The 21,695-nt window shown below is 40.9% G+C and overlaps 1 protein-coding gene across 1 annotated transcript in view; it reads right to left on the bottom strand.

Annotated features, from left to right (window-relative positions):
* LOC124798882 overlaps nt 1-21,695 on the bottom strand; it is a 41,076-nt gene that overhangs the window by 17,007 nt on the left and 2,374 nt on the right. Inside the window, exon 2 of the mRNA XM_047262417.1 lies at nt 496-700. Within this exon, the coding sequence (XP_047118373.1) occupies nt 496-700 (205 nt within the window). The remainder of the gene's footprint in view (nt 1-495; nt 701-21,695) is intronic.

A 21,695-nucleotide genomic window follows, 5' to 3' on the forward strand; every position in this document is an offset into this window, starting at 1 on the left:
ATAAATAGCAGCAATGTTAACTGTAAACAGGTAAGTTACTTTTAATACAAATCTACAGTCATATAAACACTAAGCTAACAGTAGATGAGCAGCAGCTATTTGAAATAACTGAAGATGTAAAAGGTTTCTTTCAAAGTAACAACTTTGCTCTTAATTTTATTACGTTAAATCTAGCATGTTCTATCCCAAGTTATATAGAGCAGTGAGATGATAATTAATTAAGGTTGCACTGCATATACCTCTCTTTTTACTACCACTCATTTCATCTTACAGCCACCAATCATCAATACTGTGTGTTTTTTTGGTGGTGGTAATTTTCTAGCTTACACTTCAATGTCATGAAAAACAACTAACCATATTTTACTATGTAGTTCATACCCTCAAAAATTTGACATCTAAGATATGAAGGAGATCTTGAAAGGTCTCATCACCACTTTCAGAGGTGTCATCATTTCACATTCCATCATAATATTAAATAAAAGTAAATAGTTTTACCTTCTTTTTCTACAGTTTCTTCTTCTTTTTCTATTGTAAATTCCTCCTCCGAATCTCCATCCGTACTTCCTGAAGGTGCCTCTACTATATCCATTACTTCATCACGTATTGTATCTGATAAAACATTTTGTAGTTCATCATTTGGCAAATTTCGGAGGAGGTTCATAATCTTCCCACGGTCCTGTTTCACTCGTTTGTGGCAGCGCTTGAAACGAAATAGGTCATTCATTGATAACTGGTATTGTTCCTATACTGTACTTCACAAATAAAGGGTGCAACAAAACTACACTTTCATGCTGCAAACAACTGAGTCAAATCATTAGTGTAATATAGATAAGAAAATACAGGCCTATAAATAACAATGCTACGTAAAATAATTGTGTATTACTGTGTGCTGTACATCATTTGATGTAGATTTGCAGTTACAGTTGGTGGCTGGAGACATGAAGGTCACCAGGTTCTTTTTCCGACATCACTGTGACTGGAAAAAGATCCTGCAAGAAAGGACCAATGACGACTGAAGAGAATCATTCAACATGGCAGAAATGGAACCCTTCCGCAAATAGTTGCGGATTTCAAAAGGCTATCAATAAATGCCAACGTGTGAACCATTCAACGAACCATCAACAATATGGGCTTTCAGAGCTGAAGGCCCACTGGTGTACCCTTGATGACAGCACGACACAAAGCTTTATGCCGTGCTTGGACCCGTCAACACAGACACTGGACTGTTGATGACTGGAAACTTTTTGTCTGGTCAGATGTGTCTCATTTCAAATTATATTGAGCAGATGGGCGTATATGGGTAAGAGACAACCTCACGAATCCATGGACCCTGCATGTCAGCAGGGGACTGTTCAAGTCGGAGGAGGCTATGCAATGGTGTGGGGCATGTGCAGTTGGGTGATATGGAGCCCATGATATGCCTAGATATGACTGACAGGTGACACATATGTAAGCATCCTGTCTGATCACCAGCATCCATCATGTCCATTGTGCATTCTGATGGACCTGGGCAATTCCAGCAGGACAATGTGACACCCCATATGTTCAGAATTGCTACAGAGTAGCTCCAAGAACACTCTGAGTTTTAACACTTCCGCTGCCCACCAGACTCCACAGACAGGAACATTATTGAGCACATCTGGGATGCCTTGCAACATGCTGTTCAGAAAAGAACTCCAGCCCCTTGTACGCTTACAGATTTATGGACAGCCCCCTGCAGCATTCATGGTGCCAATTCCCTTTAGCACTCCTTGCGACATTAGTAGAGTCCATGCCACGTCGTACTGTGGCACTTCCGCATGCATCTAATATCTAAAAACAAAGATGATGTAACTTACCAAACGAAATCGTTGGTATGTTGATAGAGACACTAACGAACATGAACACACACACACACACACACACACACACACACACACACACACACACACACACACACACACACACAAAATTCTAGCTTTCGCAACCAACGGTTGCTTCTTCAAGAAGAAAGAGAGAGAGAGAGAGAGAGAGAGAGAGAGAGAGAGAGAGAGAGAGAGAGTGAGAGTGAGTGTGTGTGTGTGTGTGTGGGCGCGCGCGCGCTAGAGTGTATACCTGTCCCTTTTTTCCCCCTAAGGTAAGTCTTTCCGCTCCCGGGATTGGAATGACTCCTTACCCTCTCCCTTAAAACCCACATCCTTACCCTCTCCCTTAAAACCCACATCCTTTCGTCTTTCCCTCTCCTTCCCTCTTTCCTGATGAAGCAACCGTTGGTTGCAAAAGCTTGAATTTTGTGTGTGTGTTTGTTAGTGTCTCTATCAACATACCAACACTTTCGTTTGGTAAGTTACATCATCTTTGTTTTTAGAGTCTGCAGAGCAGTACGGCATGCTGTAGTTTTCCTTTCATGGCCAAGTTCCGTGATCATGGGACTTGGTAACTAGGGAGATCTATGTACACTAATCAGCCACAACATCATGACCACTGACCTATTATTGATATAAACCCATCCATGTCATAGCATTGTCACTTGGTGAGGAATGACTGCCAATCAGACACACACTTGGAGCATGTAGTTATCAGTGAGCATGCGTAGAATGTGGAAGGTGCGCAATCTATCTGAGTTTGACCAAAGGCAGATTGTGGTGGCCCGGAGGCTTGGCACGAGTATTTCAGAATCTGCACAACTTGTCAGGTGTCCAAGGAGTGCAGTGGTGGTTGTCCTCAAGACATGGTGAAACCAAAGTAAAACCTTGTCCAGACATTGTGGGGTGCGTAGAATGGGGAAGGTGCCCAATCTATCTGAGTTTGACCAAAGGCAGATTGTGGTGGCCCGGAGGCTTGGCACGAGTATTTCAGTGGCAGGTGTCCAAGGAGTGCAGTGGTTGTTGTCTTCAAGACATGGTGAAACCAAAGTAAAACCTTATCCAGGCATTGTGGGGTTGAGTGGCCAACTTCCACCCCCCCCCCCCCCCCACCCCTCCAGTTACAGATGTCTGATGTCGTAGGCTGGGCAGACTGGTAGAACAGGACAGTCTAAAGATGGGTCACCACAGCTAACTGCCTGTGCATGTGCCAATGTTAACACCACAGCATTGTTAGGTACGACTGAAATGGGATGTGACCACTGGTGCTGGAAACTGGTGCAGTGGCAGAGCATTGATTGGTCTCACGAATCCCGATACCTTCTTCATCATGCCGAAGGGAGGGCAGGGTGCAAATCCATCTTCCATGGGAGCAGATCCTTGACACTTGTACTGCAGGACAGAGACAAGCTGGCAAGAAAATTCACATGGGTACCAATGGGTCCAATGGAGCTCGTGCAAGGCACTATGATGGCCAAGGAGTGTCACACACTGGTTCAGACTACATGCATCACTTCGTGACGATCATGTTTCCAGATGGCAGTGACATTTTTCACCAAGATAATGCACCATGTCACAAGGACAAGAGTGTGATGGAGTGGTTCGAGGAACACAGTGGCGAGTTCAGTAGATCAGAAACCGGTTCAACACATCTGTGATGTGACTGGTTGCAGGATCAGAGCTCATTGCCTCCATCCCCCGAATTTACAGGAATTAGACGACGTGTGTGTGTGCAAATGTGGTGCCAGTTCTCTCCAGCAACCTACCAAGGCCTCATTGCTTCCATGCCACAACACGTCGTCGCTGTTATTCATGCCAAAGGTGGACAGACCGTCTACTACATTGGTGGTCATAATGTTCTGCCTCATCATTGTATAACACAGAACCAAATTTGACTGAGAACCATAAGGGCAGTCCATTTTTGTTATTAGTTGGTTGTATGAAGTTACTGTTGATCAGAAGTTAAACTGAATTGTAATTGGAATAATAAATCCAGTTTGTGAGCCTACCAGTGCCTGTTAGTATATAATAGCAGCCACTTCACAGTGTAAGTATGGTGGTAAGCGGGTTCCTTCCAAAACGAGTAATATCACTCAAAGAGGAGGAATCCTCGCATTTGGCGACTGTGGATTTGTGAACCTAAGAACATTAAAGAAGATGAAATGTGACACACATATATGACGTTTCACAGAAGTAAGACGGCGAAATAACCATGCATGCAAACAATGTCCGTTGACACGTATGTGGGGAGGGGGGGCACTGGGTAAAAAACATGCTACTAATCTGCAAAGTTCAATTACAATTGCAATGTTAAAAATGGACACTGATAGGGTGATACAGTTTGTGCTAAAGGAATATCACTATTTACCAGTGAAAACTATATTTTTCATCATTCAAGAACAATTTAATGGTAGTAACAAGAATCACCCCCCATGAACCATGGGCCTTGCCATTGGTGGGGAGGTTTGCGTGCCTCAGCGATACAGATAGCCGTACCGTAGGTGCAACCACAACGGGTGGGGGGGGGGGGGGGGGGGGGGGGGGGGGGGGGAGATCTGTTGAGAGGCCAGACAAACGCGTGGTTCTGGAAGAGGGGCAGCAGCCTTTTCAGTAGTTGCAGGGGCAACAGTCTGGATGACTGACTGATCTGGCCTTGTAACACTAACCAAAACGGCCTTGCTGTGCTAGTACTGCGAACGGTTGAAAGCAAAGGGAAACTACAGCCGTAATTTTTCCCAAGGGCATGCAGCTTTACTGTGTGGTTAATGATGATGGCGTCCTCTTGGGTAAAATATTCCAGAGGTAAAATAATCCCCCATTCGGATCTCCGGGCGGGGACTACTCAAGAGGACGTCGTTATCAGGAGAAAGAAAACTGGCGTTCTACGGATTGGAACGTGGAATGTCAGATCCCTTAATGGGGCATGTAGGTTAGAAAATTTAAAAAAGGAAATGGATAGGTTAAAGTTAGATATGGTGGGAATTAGTGAAGTTCGGTGGCAGGAGGAACAAGACTTTTGGTCAGGTGATTACAGAGTTATAAATACAAAGTCAAATAGGGGTAATGCAGGAGTAGGTTTAATAATGACTAAAAAAATAGGAATGCGGGTAAGCTACTACAAACTGCATAGTGAACGTATCATAGTGGCCAAGATAGACACGAAGCCCATGCCTACTACAGTAGTAAAAGTTTATATGCCAACTAGCTCTGCAGAGGACGAAGAAATTGAAGAAATTTATGACGAGATAAAAGAAATTATTCAGGTAGTGAAGGGAGACGAAAATTTAATAGTCATGGGTGACTGGAATTCGACAGTAGGAAAAGGGAGAGAAGGAAACATGGTAGGTGAATATGGATTGGGGCTAAGAAATGAAAGAGGAAGCCATCTGGTAGAATTTTGCACAGAGCATAACTTAATCATAGCTAACACTTGGTTCAAGAATCATAAAAGAAGGTTGTATACATGGAAGAATCCTGGAGATACTAAAAGGTATCAGATAGATTATATAATGGTAAGACAGAGATTTAGGAACCAGGTTTTAAATCGTAGGACATTTCCAGGGGCAGATGTGGACTCTGACCACAATCTATTGGTTATGAACTGTAGATTAAAACTTAAGAAACTGCAAAAAGGTGGGAATTTAAGGAGATGGGACCTGGATAAACTGACTAAACCAGAGGTTGTACAGTTTCAGGGAGAGCATAAGGGAACAATTGACAGGAATGGGGGAAAGAAATACAGTAGAAGATGAATGCGTAGCTCTGAGGGATGAAGTAGTGAAGGCAGCAGAGGATCAAGTAGGTAAAAAGAAGAGGGCTAATAGAAATCCTTGGATAACAGAAGAAATATTTAATTTAATTGATGAAAGGAGAAAATATAAAAATGCAGTAAACAAAGCAGGCAAAAAGGAATACAAACGTCTCAAAAATGAGATCGACAGGAAGTGCAAAATGGCTAAGCAGGCATGGCTAGAGGACAAATGTAAGGATGTAGAGGCTTATCTCACTAGGGGTAAGATAGATACTGCCTACAGGAAAATTAAAGAGACCTTTGGAGATAAGAGAACCACTTGTATGAACATCAAGAGCTCAGATGGAAACCCAGTTCTAAGCAAAGAGGGGAAAGCAGAAAGGTGGAAGGAGTATATAGAGGGTCTATACAAGGGCAATGTACTTGAGGACAATATTATGGAAATGGAAGAGCATGTAGATGAAGATGAAATGGGAGATGCGATATTGCGTGAAGAGTTTGACAGAGCACTGAAAGACCTGAGTCGAAACAAGGCCCCGGGAGTAGACAACATTCCATTAGAACTACTGACGGCCTTGGGAGAGCCAGTCCTGACAAAACTCTACCATCTGGTGAGCAAGATGTACGAGACAGGCGAAATACCCTCAGACTTCAAGAAGAATATAATAATTCCAATCCCAAAGAAAGCAGGTGTTGACAAATGTGAAAATTACCGAACTATCAGTTTAATAAGTCACGGCTGCAAAATACTAACACGAATTCTTTACAGGCGAATGGAAAAACTAGTAGAAGCCGACCTTGGGGAAGATCAGTTTGGATTCCGTAGAAATATTGGAACACGTGAGGCAATACTGACCCTACGGCTTATCTTAGAAGCTAGAGGCATTTGTAGACTTAGAGAAAGCTTTTGACAATGTTGACTGGAATACTCTCTTTCAAATTCTGAAGGTGGTAGGGGTAAAATATAGGGAGCGAAAGGCTATTTACAATTTGTATAGAAACCAAATGGCAGTTATAAGAGTCAAGGAGCATGAAAGGGAAGCAGTGGTTGGGAAGGGAGTGAAACAGGTTTGTAGCCTCTCCCCAATGATATTCAATCTATATATTGAGCAAGCAGTGAAGGAAATAAAAGAAAAATTCAGAGTAGGTATTAAAACCCATGGAGAAGAAATAAAAACTTTGAGGTTCACCGATGACATTGTAATTCTGTCAGAGACAGCAAAGGACTTGGAAGAGCAGTTGAACGGAATAGATAGTGTCTTGAAGGGAGGATATAAGATGAACATCAACAAAAGCAAAACGAGGATAATGGAATGTAGTCGAATTAAGTCAGGTGATGTTGAGGGAATTAGATTAGGAAATGAGACACTTAAAGTAGTAAAGGAGTTTTGTTATTTGGGGAGCAAAATAACTGATGATGGTCGAAGTAGAGAGAATATAAAATGTAGACTGGCAATAGGAAGAAAAGCGTTTCTGAAGAAGAGAAATTTGTTAACTTCAAGTATAGATTTAAGTGTCAGGAAGTCGTTTCTGAAAGTATTTGTATGGGGTGTAGCCATGTATGGAAGTGAAACATGGACGATAAATAGTTTAGACAAGAAGAGAATAGAAGCTTTCGAAATGTGGTGCTACAGAAGAATGCTGAAGATTAGATGGGTAGATCACATAACTAATGAGGAGGTGTTGAATAGGATTAGGGAGAAGAGAAGTTTGTGGCACAACTTGACTAGAAGAAGGGATCCGTTGGTAGGACATGTTTTGAGGCATCAAGGGATCACCAATTTAGTATTGGAGGGCAGCGTGGAGGGTAAAAATCGTAGAGGGAGACCAAGAGATGAATACACCAAGCAGATTCAGAAGGATGTAGGTTGCAGTAGGTACGGGGAGATGATGAAGCTTGCGCAGGATAGAGTAGCATGGAGAGCTGCATCAAACCAGTCTCAGGGCTGAAGACCACAACAACAACAACAAGAATCAATGTGTTGCCTCACATAGAAATAACTGGGAATGAGTTCATTCGTACACAATACCATATGTTGTAGTTGGTTTACATCTCTGTATTGCTGAATACGAGTCAAGCGATACCTCCGTACATTTCCAGCATGCCAATTTAGAGCTATGAAGAGTCATTGGATACACATACATCAGTTGTCCACTTCAGCATGCAGCATTACTGCCACACAGTAGCAGAAGTGGGCAAACATTCCAGCCCTCCAAATTGACACCTACGAGCAGCGCGACATGTTGTTTAAGGGTGTACATAAGCATGTACCTTTTCAGCTATAAATATCCAGTGCGTCAGAAACGAGCTATGTTTATTTGTTTGCATACTGATATATTGCATAGAATGAATTCAGTGTAAACTAGCAATCAGTGCATACCACCTCAGTTCTCTGAAGTTCTTTTAAAGTCAAGACCATACCAAATTCATTCAATAGTATAGCAATAACTTTTTGTCGATGTACCAAATAGTTAAGACGTGAATTCAACAACCATGGCTCTCACAGGAGATCATCAACAGCCAAAGTGTTGTTACATACATTTGCATAACAGATCAATGTAAAATTTTCACAGAGGTAATGGCATTGCCATCAAATAACAGATCAGATGAATAACAATTTTACCCAATTACATTCAAGGTTGAACAAAATGGATACCAGATTGCAACAGGTGGAATTAATATCAATAATCTTATGACACAGGTCAATGGTAGAATGGAAATTAGAATCTACCTAGGGTTCAAACTCAAACAAGCAGAAGAAATAAGACGTACAGTAGGAGATATTACATGACAAGGAAAACTTCTTTTAATACAACCCCAGACATGATAATTAAACAGCTTCAAACAGAAACCAGGTTACTATGGACTAAAACAAACATGCAAAAATTGACAAACATATTGAAACAATATCATTCTTAATTAATGAAACTGACATTTGTTACACTGGACTACTGTAATGAGCACAGAGAAAGTAAATTACGTTCACAGGTGAATAACCACCCCCCCCCCCCCCCACACACACACACACACACACACAGATGCGCACACGCGCGTGCACACAACCAGAGTCTCTGGCTACTGAGGCTAGAATGTGAGCAGCAGCACATCATAGGAGAGAGAACTGGATGGTGGTGGTAAGGAGGAGGCTGGGATGGGGATGGATAGCACGGTAGAGGTGAGGGACAGTAAAGTGCTGCTTGTGGGAGTGTACAGGGACGAGGTGGAGAGAGGGCAGGTGAGGTAGATGCAGTTGGGAGGTTAATTGGAGGGTGAGGGGAGGGGTAGGGTGTAGTGGAGGTATGGGAAAATGTGAGAAATAAAAAGACAGGATGTGTTGGAACAGAGGTCTGTGTAGTATTGGAATGGGAACAGTGAAGGGTCTAGATGGGTGAGGACACTGACTAACGAAGGTTGAGGCCAGGTGGGTAACAGGAGGTCCAGTTGGTTCTTGGCCACAGTTTGTCTGTGGCCATTCATACAAACAGACAGGTTGTTGGTTGTCATGCCCATGAAGAATGCAGCGCAGTGGCTGCAGCTTAGCTGGTAGTTCACATGTCTGGTTTCACAGGTAGCCCTGCCTTTGATGGGATAGGTGATGCTTGTGACCAGATTGGAGTGGGTGGTGGTGGGAGGATGTATGGGACATGTCTTGCATCTAGGGAAATGAGCTGTGAGGCAAGGGTTTGGGAGCAGGGCTTGTGTAGGATTGACAAGAATATAGTGTAGATTCGGTGAGTGGTGGAATACCATTGTGGGAGGGGTGGGAAGGATAATAGGTAGGACATTCCTCATTTCACGACATGATGAGAGATAGTTGAAACCCTGATGGAGAATGTGATTCAGTTCTCCAGTCCTGGGTGGTACTGAGTCACGAGGGGAATGCTCCTCTGTGGCCGCATGGTGAAAGTTTGGGAGGTGATGGGTGACTGGAAAGGTAAGGCAAGGGAGATCTGTTTTGTACAGGGCTGGAAGGGTAATTACTGACTGTGAAGGCTACAGTGAGACCCTTAAATCTTCAGGCCCATCCCAGAATCTCTCCCCGGAGTCCATATCTCCCCTCACTACCACACTCTGCCCTCCTATCTTCTACGTGCTTCCTAAGTTCCATAAACACAATCACCCAGGACACACCATTGTGGCCGCTTACTGTGCCCCTATTGAGAGAACCTCTGATTTCACACACCAAAACATTCAGCATATTATCCACAACCTACCCTCCTATATAAAAGATAACTATTTCCTCCATCGACTCTCCACAGTTCCTGTTCCTTTACCACATGGTGCCCTGTTTGTCACTATTGATGGCACTTCCCTTTATATTAACATTGCTAAAGCCCATTCCCTTAACAATGTCGAACACTACCTTCCACCATGCCAAACAGATTCCAAGCTGACAACCTCCTTCCTAGTCACCATGACCAACTATATTCTCACTCACAATTACATTTCCTTTGAAGGCATTACCTACAAACAAATTGGGAGTACAGCTATACACACCCACATGGCACCATTCTATGCCAACCAATTCTTGGGCCATCTAGAGGAATCCTCTCTAATCACCAGAATCCCAAACACCTCACCTGGTTCCGATTCAGTGATGACGTCCTTATGGTCTGGATCGAGTGTGAGGACACCCTGTCAACATTCCCCCAGAATCTCTTAACACTTTCTGCCCCATCAGAATCTCTTAACACTTTCTGCCCCATTGCCTTCACCAGGTCCTACTCAACCAAACAAGCCACCTTCCTCGACATTGACCTCCACCTCAAAGATGGCTACATCAATATTTCTGTCCACAGAAAACCTACCAAACACCAGCAATACCTCTACTTCGACAGCTGCCACCTGTTTCATACCAAGGAGTGCCTTCCATACAACCTAGCCACTCATGACCATTGCATCTGTAGTGACGACTGGTCCCTCTTGAAATATACCAGGGGACTCACTGAAGCCTTCACAGTATGCAATTATCCTCCCAACCTTGTACAAAAACAGATCTCGCTTGCCTGATCTCTTCCATCACCCAACAACTCCCAAACTCCCACAATCCGGCCACAAAGGAGCATTTCCCTCATGATTCAGTACCACCCAGGACTAGAGCAACTGAATCACATTTTCCACCAGTGTTTCAATTATCTCTCATCATGCTTTGAAATGATGAATGTCCGAACTACTATCCTTCCCGTCCCTCGAGGTGCGGCTAGAAAAAAACCGGACTGATGCTGGAAAAAACATTTATTTACAATTATTTACAATTTCATGTTATCTCCTTCAATGTACTCTCCTCCTCGGTCTCTACACCGCTCCATACGAATTTTCCACTGTTCATAGCAATGCTGCAGATCATTTTCGGTAAGTCCATACATTACTTCCGTCGCTTTTTCTTTTACTGCTTCAACAGTCTCAAATCTAGTTCCTTTCAAAGCTGACTTGACTTTAGGGAAAAGAAAAAAGTCACAGGCGGCCAAATCAGGTGAGTAGGGTGGATGATCTAAGATGGGAATGTTGTGTTTTGCCAAAAACGTCTTCACTGACAATGCACTGTGAGCTGGGGCATTGTCTTGGTGAAGGATCCATGACTTTTTTCTCCACAAATCGTTCCGTTTTCTCCGTACTCGCTCACGTAGGGTAGCCAGGACGCTAATGTAGTAATGCTGATTCACTGTTTGTCCCTCTGGTACCCAATCAATGTGCACAATCCCTTTGATGTCAAAAAAAAAATTATCATTGCCTTGAATTTAGATTTTGACATTCGTGCTTTTTTTTGTCGTGGAGAACCAGGAGTTTTCCAATGCATCGACTGGCGTTTAGTTTCGGGATCGTAAGTAAAAAACCACGATTCATCACAAGTAATAACATTTTGTAAGAAGGTGGGATCACTTTCAATGTTTTCCAGGATGTCAGAACAAATCATTCTTCGGCGTTCCTTCTGTTCAATTGTGAGACACTTTGGAACCATTTTTGAACACACTTTGTTCATGTGAGTGTATGCTTTCCCGGCGTATACAGCTGGCGAAGAGTTCTCGGGCTTCCAGCTGTTTGAAGACACCGCCACCCGGCTGGAAGCCCGAGAACTCTTCGCCACTTTGTTCATGTTGAAACTTTCATGAAGAATCTGCCCAACACTTTCCTTGTCAACTCCTGTTAACTCAGACACTGCTCTGATTGTTAAACGGCGATCTTGTCGAACAAGTTTACCGATTTTTTCAATGTTTGCATCAGTTTTTGCTGACAATGGTCTGCCAGTACGAGTGTCATCACTGGTGTCTTCGCGGCCATCTTTAAATCGTTTAAACCACTCAAACACTTGTGTTCGCGATAAACAATCATCGCCCTACACTTGTTGTAACATTACAAACGTTTCACTTGCAGATTTTCCTAGTTTGAAACAAAATTTGATGTTAACACGCTGTTCTTTCTGTACACTCAACATTTTCCGACGCACAGACAAAACGTCAACTACTTAAAACAGACGCCACGGGCAGACTGAGTGCAGGAGGCAGATGAAACTCGAGCATGCCGTACATCCTCCCACCTACTCCTAATCCAGTCATAGGCATCACCTATTCCATCAAAGGCAGGGCTAACTGTGAAACCAGTCATTTGAACTACAAGCTAAGCTGCAACCAATGTGCTGCATTCGACGTGGGCATGACAACCAACAAGCTGTCTATCCACATGAATGCCCATTTACAAAGTGTGGCGAAGATACAGCTGGACCATATTGTTGCTGAGCCCACTGCCAAACATGACATCCTTTAGACCACTACCAGCTTTTCTGAATTGCACACTTGGGAACTCTCCCTGCAATGTATCCTCACGTTCCCCAAACTCTCCTGGCCTCAACCTTCGTTAGTCATTGTCCTTACCTATCTACCTCCTTCCCTGTTGCTATTCCAGCAACACACAGCCCTCTATTCCACCAACACACTCAGTCTTTTTATTTCTCTCCTTTTCCACTACCTCCCCCCCCCCCCACCCTTGCCCATCATTTAACCTCCTGAAAGCACATAACTACCCTACCCCCTCTCCACCTCGTCTTTATGCACTCCCACAAGTAGCACTTTACCATCCTCCTCCCCTACCCTGCTATCCCTCTCCTCCCTGGCCTCCTCCTTAGTTCCCTCAAACAGTTGCCTCTCCCATCATGCGATGTGCACTGCTGCTCGCAGTATGGCCTCAGTAGCCAGAGACTGTGGTCATGTGTATGGGCGGGAGAGAGAGAGAGAGAGAGAGAGAGAGAGAGAGAGAGAGGGAGAGAGAGAGAGAGAAAGTGTGTGTGTGTGTGTGTGTGTGTGTGTGTGTGTGTGTGTGTATTCCATTTTTGACAAAGGCCTTGTTGGCTGAAAGCTTATTTTGTGACAGTCTTTTTGTTGTGCCTATCTGCGACTCAGCAAAAAAATGGCTCTGAGCACTATGGGACTTAACATTTAAGGTCATCAGTTCCCTAGAACTTACAACCACTTAAACCTAACTAACCTAAGGACATCAAACACATCCGTGCCCTAGGCAGGATTCGAACCTGCGACCGTAGCAGTTGTGCGGTTCCAGACTGAAGTGCCTAGAACCGCTCGGCCACACAGGCCGGCTGCGACAGCATCTCTGCTATATGGTGAATAGCAACTATCCTTTTCATTATATTGATACACATTTTTTGTTATTTCTCAAGGCACTTCAAGGCATGTTATCCAGGACATGGTAGGACCACAAGAAGATTAAATTCGTAGTCAAGCATTTATGAGGAATCACAGTACAATGGGGTATGCTGAGGGTAGATGATTTCAAGCCTTTTATTGGTGTTAAAGCAAATTCAAACCTAAATACTGGATTGAAGTAGCACAAAACAAATTTTAAATGTAATTATTGAGGTCAAAATTGTATAATAGCAACATATGGAAGGGATACAGAGATTTTGTTGGATGTAAACTAAGTGAAGTCAAACACCTCAATGATCCTAATTGTGAGGAGCCCTTATTAGAAATTATTAGCAAAAGACTGGACAACAGTTAAGAGCCTTTTAGAAATTTGGAACAGCTGCATACAACAGAAACACAATCAGGGACAGTACACAAATCCAAGCTAATAAGTCAATTAATGGGACAAAGACAACAGAGAAACAAATCTAACAACAGACTGAGATGTATGTGGAGGGATGGTAATTAAAGTACTCCTGAAAGAGATCAGGACACACTAGTATTTCATAACAACATGCAGAGGGAAAACTGATAAATGTCAGAAGAGATGCTCAATGACCTGAAACTTGGTTTTCAAGTTACATATAGCTGTGTGTTCCATAGAGGTGGCGCTGGTCTCACTGGGGAGGGCTGTTTAAAAAATGGGCTTTTAACAACAGCCTCATAATATATTTAGTCTCTTACGAAGCTTGTTACGAAGAATCTTGTCATTATTTGACAACAGCAGCAGCATTCATATACACAATACTAACAACAAAAATAGTCCCCCCTATTTAGAGCTTAACCTTACGACAAAAAGAAGCTGGTAAACAATGAAGGTTTTACACAAACTGAAATCATTTCTATGTGACAACACTTTCTAACATTTTCTGCTTCACAGAGGAATTTCTGAGAAAATAGGCTGTCATGTGGTTGGGTCAAATTAATAATATTTTGTTGTACATTAAAATTAAATAGCATGTAGTTATGTTTTAGCAGAGAAAATATACTTTACTTGAGAAGGTACTGGCATGTTTCACATCATGGCAAGTTGCTGTGAATATGATCCAAAGAACATCCAACTGCCATAGACGTAATTTGCCACAATTAACAGAGTTTCTGTGTACAGTTATTCTGGCTTTTTACACAAATGAACAAGGTACAGAGCATGAAACTATGTTTTTAACTAAATGTGACATTAAAGCAATTGTTTTAGATCGGCTTCCCAGAACAGGACTGCCTCAGATTGTATATTCCACCCTGAACATGGATACTAAATTGAATCTGATAAAGCCATACAGTAACTGACAGGAAGTTCTGTCTTGATATAAAACACATTCAATTAAAATGTCAGAAATTAGAATGCCACGAACAGCACATACTGATGGGCTCTTAGAAGGTTGGTCAGCTGCATGTCTCAGACTGTTTTCATGATATACATTATGATGTGGATCATGTCTTGGTGACTTTTTGATGTGTATGGAAAAGTTACCTGCAGAAAGCACAGATAATTTGCAAATGAAAATCTGCACATCGATGTCAGAACAAGCACCCACACAGGAGATTTCCTGGCTCATGCTGACAATATTTGGCAGATACAAGGAATAGTATGTCAGATTTGCCAAGTAGTGCTGCCAGCAAAGCTGGGAGAAAGTACAGTGTTCCAAAAGTTACGCTGGGAATTTATACGTTTGTAATTAACTTCTCACTTAGAATTCCTGTATGGCACAGGAGTCATTAAGGGGAAAGCACTTTAATTTGCGTTTGAAAAACAATGTTGTTGTCTGACGTGCAGACTTCCATTGCTGATGCTGACACTTTGAGGTTTTGTTCATGATACAAGGCAATTTTTTTCCCCTACATTTTGTCTATTGGTGCTAGAGACATTCTCAAGGCTATAGAAATATCTAGTTGACTCACTGCTGTTCACACTTTAAAAAGACAAATGTAATCAAAAATTTTACTCACTCAGCTCGCCAAAACCGCTAAAGTGTTACTGGTAACAACATAACAGTCATCGAGACGTAATGTTATCAATCAAAAAATTACTGAAAATTACGTAGTTACTGCTGCCCCAACACTAGTTCGATATAAAAGTTCCTGCTATTTATTTCATACAATACCATGGCTGATAATGTGCCTAATTTTAAGATCTTTCTCACCCTCTTCATCAATGTAATTAATGATACTGTGACTCTCATGGGACCCTAGGCCTCTACACTACTATATGTGCATGTAGTTTGCCTAATTATAATTCCACATTATTGCGTAGTATGGAGATATTTGTTGTAACGAATCTTTCTCCTTTAATGTTGACACTCAAGCATATTTAAGAATACTAATATCAAACAAACTTACATAATAAGCCACACAAATAATCCCAAAAACTCAAGCAGTTTATATCACAGTTTTTAAAGTCCTACACAGTAATGGATACCGAATATATTATTTGGGCTTTCCGAACACTTCTGTAGTTTCTTGTGGATGATGGGCCACTCTCATGTCCTTATAAATGCTACCTTTGTTTTCCGCTTTTTGTGCTCTACGTCAAAATTTACTCCTTGTGATGGTATCTATTTTCCTTTTTATAGAATATGGCCTTTCACACACAGTCATACACAGCTATAAAAGATTGCACATGGTCCTTTTTTTTCTCATTTATTTCATGTTCTGTAGATCCAGGTAGTGACCGAATTGCAAGGATAAGGAATGTGTCAAATTGTACCTAGTTTAGATGTAACTTACGTAATTACAATACAAGATACAATGTAAATGAAATATCAAGTTAAGAACATATACTCAATTAATAGAAAGTTGTGTTATGCTGAGGAACAATCAGAAATACATGCAGTAAGCAAAGTTAAGCTAAGAGTTACAACCAACAAATAAATACATGAATTCAAAAAACAAAATTTTTTATTGTCTCTGATAGTGCTCAAAATAAGTATTCGTAAAACAAGAATTTTAACATTGTGTAGCCCTGTCAGCAACTGTGATAATTGAACATGTAACACGTCAGCCTTGCAAATGGAAACCGAGCTTTACCCAGGTTTCAGCCAAAATAATTTGGCCTTCTTCAGAAGCAAATGACACAAAAATACTGCACGCCAAAGTTTGGCCATGTCATGTATAAAACTGTAGCATCATAGTAGGTAGTAGTAAACTACATTACTTGGGCTGAAGAGAACAGCAGGCCCCACTGTGCAGAAGAGGTCGGTTGGCCGCAAGAGCTGTCACTCACTTCTGAAGAAGGCCAAATTATTTTGGCTGAAACCTAGGTAAAGCTTGGCTTCTATTTGCAACTGAGGCTGGCATGTTACATGTTCTGTTATTTAGAATTTTTTAGTACAAAAGTGTTGCATATTTGCCTCATTGCATATTTGCTTCTATTTCCAAATTAAATGTGTTGGTGTCTTAAGTGAACTTGTGTAACTTGTCAGCTTGCGACATTTTATGTGAACTGGTGTAACTGGTCAGCATGTGACAACGTTTAAGCACAAATGAAATAATTAATAATATTTAAATTGACTCGGTTCATGCCATTAAGGTACACCACACAAATGATTCATGCAACATGTCAATAATAACCAAAACCCATTGTGGAAGTACAGCTGGTCCCCTACAAGTTGACAATTTTACTGGTGGTGCCAGAAGCAGAGAAATTCAGCACAAGCTGAAAGATATTCATTTGCTCTTAGTGCTTCCAACTTTAAACTAGTATTTGATGCAAAGTATTACTGTACTCAGCCTTCTCCTCACCAATCCTCTCCCATCAACAGTTCTAATGCACATGCAAGGCATGCCTCCTGCCGTTCCCAACAGCCATGGTATGAATCACAAACTTATCATGGACAAGATGTAGTGTTCTAGAAATAACTATACAATGTAACAGTGGCACATATGAATTCCTAAAGGATTCGAAGTGTGAAATTTTTCAACAAGCTGATCTTGTGTACAATAAACTGGATTATATTGTATCCAAAAACAAATTACTGCATAAGTGTAGTAAGCCGTCCCACAAAAGCTCCTGATGTCTAATCCATCCTGCATTACTTGCATGTTATGTAAGTACTATTGGCCTGTTTTACTGAACTGTGTTGCAGGGACCTACAAGGGCCGATGAACATGGCTGTAACAAGTCGAGATGAACAGAGGAGGGGATAGACAGAGTGAGGGGACAGGCGGAAATGGGCAGAGAGGGGATAGGAGGAAACGAACAGAGAGGGGAGAGGACGAAACGGACAGAGGGGAGAGGAGGGGGAGGTGCATGAGGCATATGTAAGTTGTAGAACGGTAGAGGGCAGATGGAAAAGGAAGAAGAGGAAATGGAGATAGAGGGTGTGGATGAGGATATGGTCAGAGGGAGGAAGACAGTTAAGAGACAGAGTGTCGAAGAAATTGGCAGAGAGACGGTATGGAGGAGATGAAGAGACAGAGTGGAGTGGAGGGTATAAACATGTAGAGGTGGGAGGACAAAGTGGACAGGCAAAGGGAAGAAGCTGTGGACACAGAGAAGGAGGCGAGGAGGTGTGTTCAATGTATGTGTCAAATGCATACGTGGACGAAACACCAGGAAAAATGATAGTTATATAACACATACAGTTGTACTGTGTTCAACCAGAAAATACAGAAGAGTATCAGTAACTGAAGTTAATAGTTAATACTGCCTTATGACGTAGTTCTTATAGCTAGTTCTCTTACTATTATGTGGTTATGAATTTAAAGGGGCTACACATCAATCTACATACATAGCCCACAAGCCACCGTATGGTTCATGGCGGAAATACAATATAGCACTGCTAGTAATTTTCTTTTCTGTTACATTCACAAATAAATCAAGGGAAAAACGTCAGTCTAAGCCCTAACTTTCTGCATCATATCTTTGTGGCCCTTATGCAGAATGCTCATTAGCAGTAGTAGAATAATTTTGCAGTTTGCCTCTCATGCTGGTGGCATAGTCCATATCAATTCAGGCAGGCTAGCAAAAAATCTTACCTTCATAGTCTCAGATGTTATTGAATTTGGCATACATTAAAATGAAGGACTAAGAAAGGAACACGTAATTTTTTTGTTTTCTCCAAAAAAATTTCTGCTCCGAGATACAGCCCTCCAAAGATGACACTGTGCATACCATTTTGAAGAATATAATTTTGGAAACATTTTTAAAATGCTGTATCGCTGGATCAGTTCTAGATTTTTGTTGGTTTATTCCATATTTGAAAAATAATTGCTTTATTATTACAAAGAACTCCTCCCTTTGGAATTATCTACCGAAGTTCTTTTATTATAGTGTCTGAACTTTTTTATAATTTATGGAAATTATTTTTCAAAAACGCCAATCCCCAAAATTTTTATTCTTTTTCTGTTGATTAGTACCATAGTTCTACATTTCCTGAAAAGGAGAGCTTCCAATTTTAGGCTAAACAGGTTTTATAAACAACTGAAATTTTTGCCATACATAAAACCTGTTTTATTACCACATTATTACATAACAGGGTCATAAAAATCAAAACCTAGCCTTATTTACCACAACTTTAGTTTTGAAAGATGAGTAAGAAACTCATTTTTCAAGCATTTTAAATGGTCCCAAAAGGGTCATTCCATGTCAAGTGGCCTAAGGGTCCCCACTCGACCATCTCCAATTCCGATGAAATTTTTACAGGATGTACCTATAGACCTTACATGAAGCACTGCCAAATTACAGCTTCATAAGTAGTATGGTGGGGCCATTAGCCACCTTATCGTAAAGGCTCATTTTTTGACACTGTGACTGAAATGAATAAATGATCAACTTTGTTTTCCCATTGTTCAGGATCTAAGAGACCTGTCGTGCTGAAACTTTGTGATCCTGTTCAACTTTTTGGCTACAAAAGCTTAGTTGTAGTACAAAAGGTCAAACTATGGTAAATTCATCACAGTGTGCTATGAAAGTGGCTCATAAATCTTGTCATACCAAATTTTGACTATACTTTATTGCCTTGTACCTACTGAAAGAAAAACTTTCTGAAGCTGATACTTTAGTTATCTGCAACCTGTCACAATGTCATAAAGCTCTGCAAGTGGCACCCAGATTGCTCAAATAATAACTGAGTTATCGAAGTTCAAAGTGTGCTAAAAATTTAATTAGTCACTTTTGGCTCACTTTCAAAAGGCCATATCTAAAAAGGGATCACTCAAATTTGATTTTTCTCAGCACCATTGAAAAGAGCTCGCCTTGTTTGATCAGAAAAAGTTTTTTATTTTGGAGACTTTGCATTTACGAGCAAATAAACTTACATTTTCATTACATTACATTTCTCGACATTGCAACTTAAATGTATAAATGATCAACTTTGATTTACCATTACTCAGGATCTAAGAGACCTGTCATGTGCTGCAGTAAGTTCTTCAAAGTTACGACGCCAAGTTCAAAATTTGCACAGTTCACACACAGACAGACATCTCTATGTGGGTGTGGAATTGCCCACTTAGGTCATAGTGCATAAAATTTTGATCTTCCAATATGTGAAGTTGTGTAGTTGCTCTTAAAAACTGCAAAAGTTTCTTTAATACTACGCGTCCCGTACCTCTTCACTTTCACAACTTTTTGACCTTCAACTGTCAAAGTTATAGTGTCTTTTTTTGTTGGCGAGGGCAGTCCCTCTTACCTTCCAGATAAAATGACTCCACTATTTAAACTTGAGCTGCTTCTACAGGATGAGCACAACAGGGATCTGGTCTTCCAAAGACTCCTTTAACAGACTTCACATTTCTTGATTTGTCTACCATGTACTTTGATACTGATGGAACGTGGTTTGAAATTGTTTTCTTTGAAAATATCTCTGGAATAATGGTTCAAACTTGCACCTTTTCACTGTAGGATGCACAATATTCAAAAGCTGAATTGATATTTGTGAAAAATTTGTGGCAAGAGATGCAAGAGTGCTTTGGTTCATTTTCTTCTGAAGATGGAATTTCTAACTTGAAGAGCCTGGTCAGTTTTGCTATAGTGTATTCATCCATAGCTTTGATAATTTCTCTACTCCTTCTTGACGCACAGAGCTTATGACTCAACTTCACTTAACAGGTCTAACACCTACCTCTGTACCGACTGATTCAGGGTATTTATTTCTTCCTCTATTGATGCAAAATCTGCATCATCTATATCATGGGAGGCTTCACCTTGTTCAGATACTATCACTGTTGTTATTCAGTCAAAACATTTAAAACACAAAAAGTTGTCACTGGAAACCTCTTCACTTTGAAACAGAGTCTTTAAATGAGAACACTTATTCCCAACCTGAACAATGTCTGTTGTTTGTCTTATATATCACTCTTTTTATGGATATGCAAATAGTCTGCACACTTCACTCTCCTGTGGCCCCAATCAGAAGACATTTCAAACAGTCCTTTTTACAAAACACACTGCAACTGTGTCAACTGGTAAATTCATCGTGTAAACACAGAACTCACTGGATGGTCTCAGTAAACAAATTAACACTGAACAACTATAATACATAAACCTGCAATGAACAATCACGACAGAGAAACTGACAAGAAACTACAACAAAGTGTAAGAAATATTTGGAACAACGTTAGAGAAAAACAACTGCAACAAAGAAAGTGATAAGAAACAACAGCAACAAAAAAGTGATAAGAAACAACAGCAACAAAGAAAGTGATAACAAACAACAGCAACAAAGAAAGTGATAACAAACAACGGCAACAAAGAAAGTGATAACAAACAACGGCAACAAAGAAAGTGATAACAAACAACGGCAACAAAGAAAGTGATAACAAACAACTGCAACAAAGAAAGTGATAAGAAACAACTGCAACAAAGAAAGTGATAAGAAATAACTGCAACAAAGACAATATATATAAACACTGTAACAAAGAAATTAGTAAGAAACAACTTCAGTGAGGAGAGACATTACTCTTGAAAGTTAAATAAAATGATTTTTTAAAATACAGTCTGTCCAACCAAAGTGGAAGCTCTCCTTTGTAGAGAATATAGTACTACATGGCTCTAATCAACAGAAAAATATCTAAGTTTTCTGGACTGGCATTTTTGAAAAGTAAATTATCTGTAAATTATAAAAAAATTTCGGAAGGCGACAGTAAAACAACTTTAACAGATATGTCCAAACCAAGGGTAATATTGTAATCATAAAGTAATTATCTTTTTTAAAAAAAACCTGTCTTAACAAAATATCTAGAACTGTTACAGACAGAGACACAGCACTTTAAAATTTTTTCCGAAATTCACTTCTTCAAAATGGCGTTCGCAGTGTCATCTTTGGAAGCCTGTATCTTGAGGCAGGAATTCCTTTTTTTGGGAAAAAAACCTGTTTCTTACTTACTCCTGAATTTTAACACATGCTAAATTCAATAACATATGAGACTATGAAGGTAACCCCCCTGCCTGAAGGATTCTGCCTGGTTCA

The sequence above is a fragment of the Schistocerca piceifrons genome, chromosome 1, assembly GCF_021461385.2.
Source record: "Schistocerca piceifrons isolate TAMUIC-IGC-003096 chromosome 1, iqSchPice1.1, whole genome shotgun sequence".
NCBI lineage: Eukaryota > Metazoa > Arthropoda > Insecta > Orthoptera > Acrididae > Schistocerca > Schistocerca piceifrons.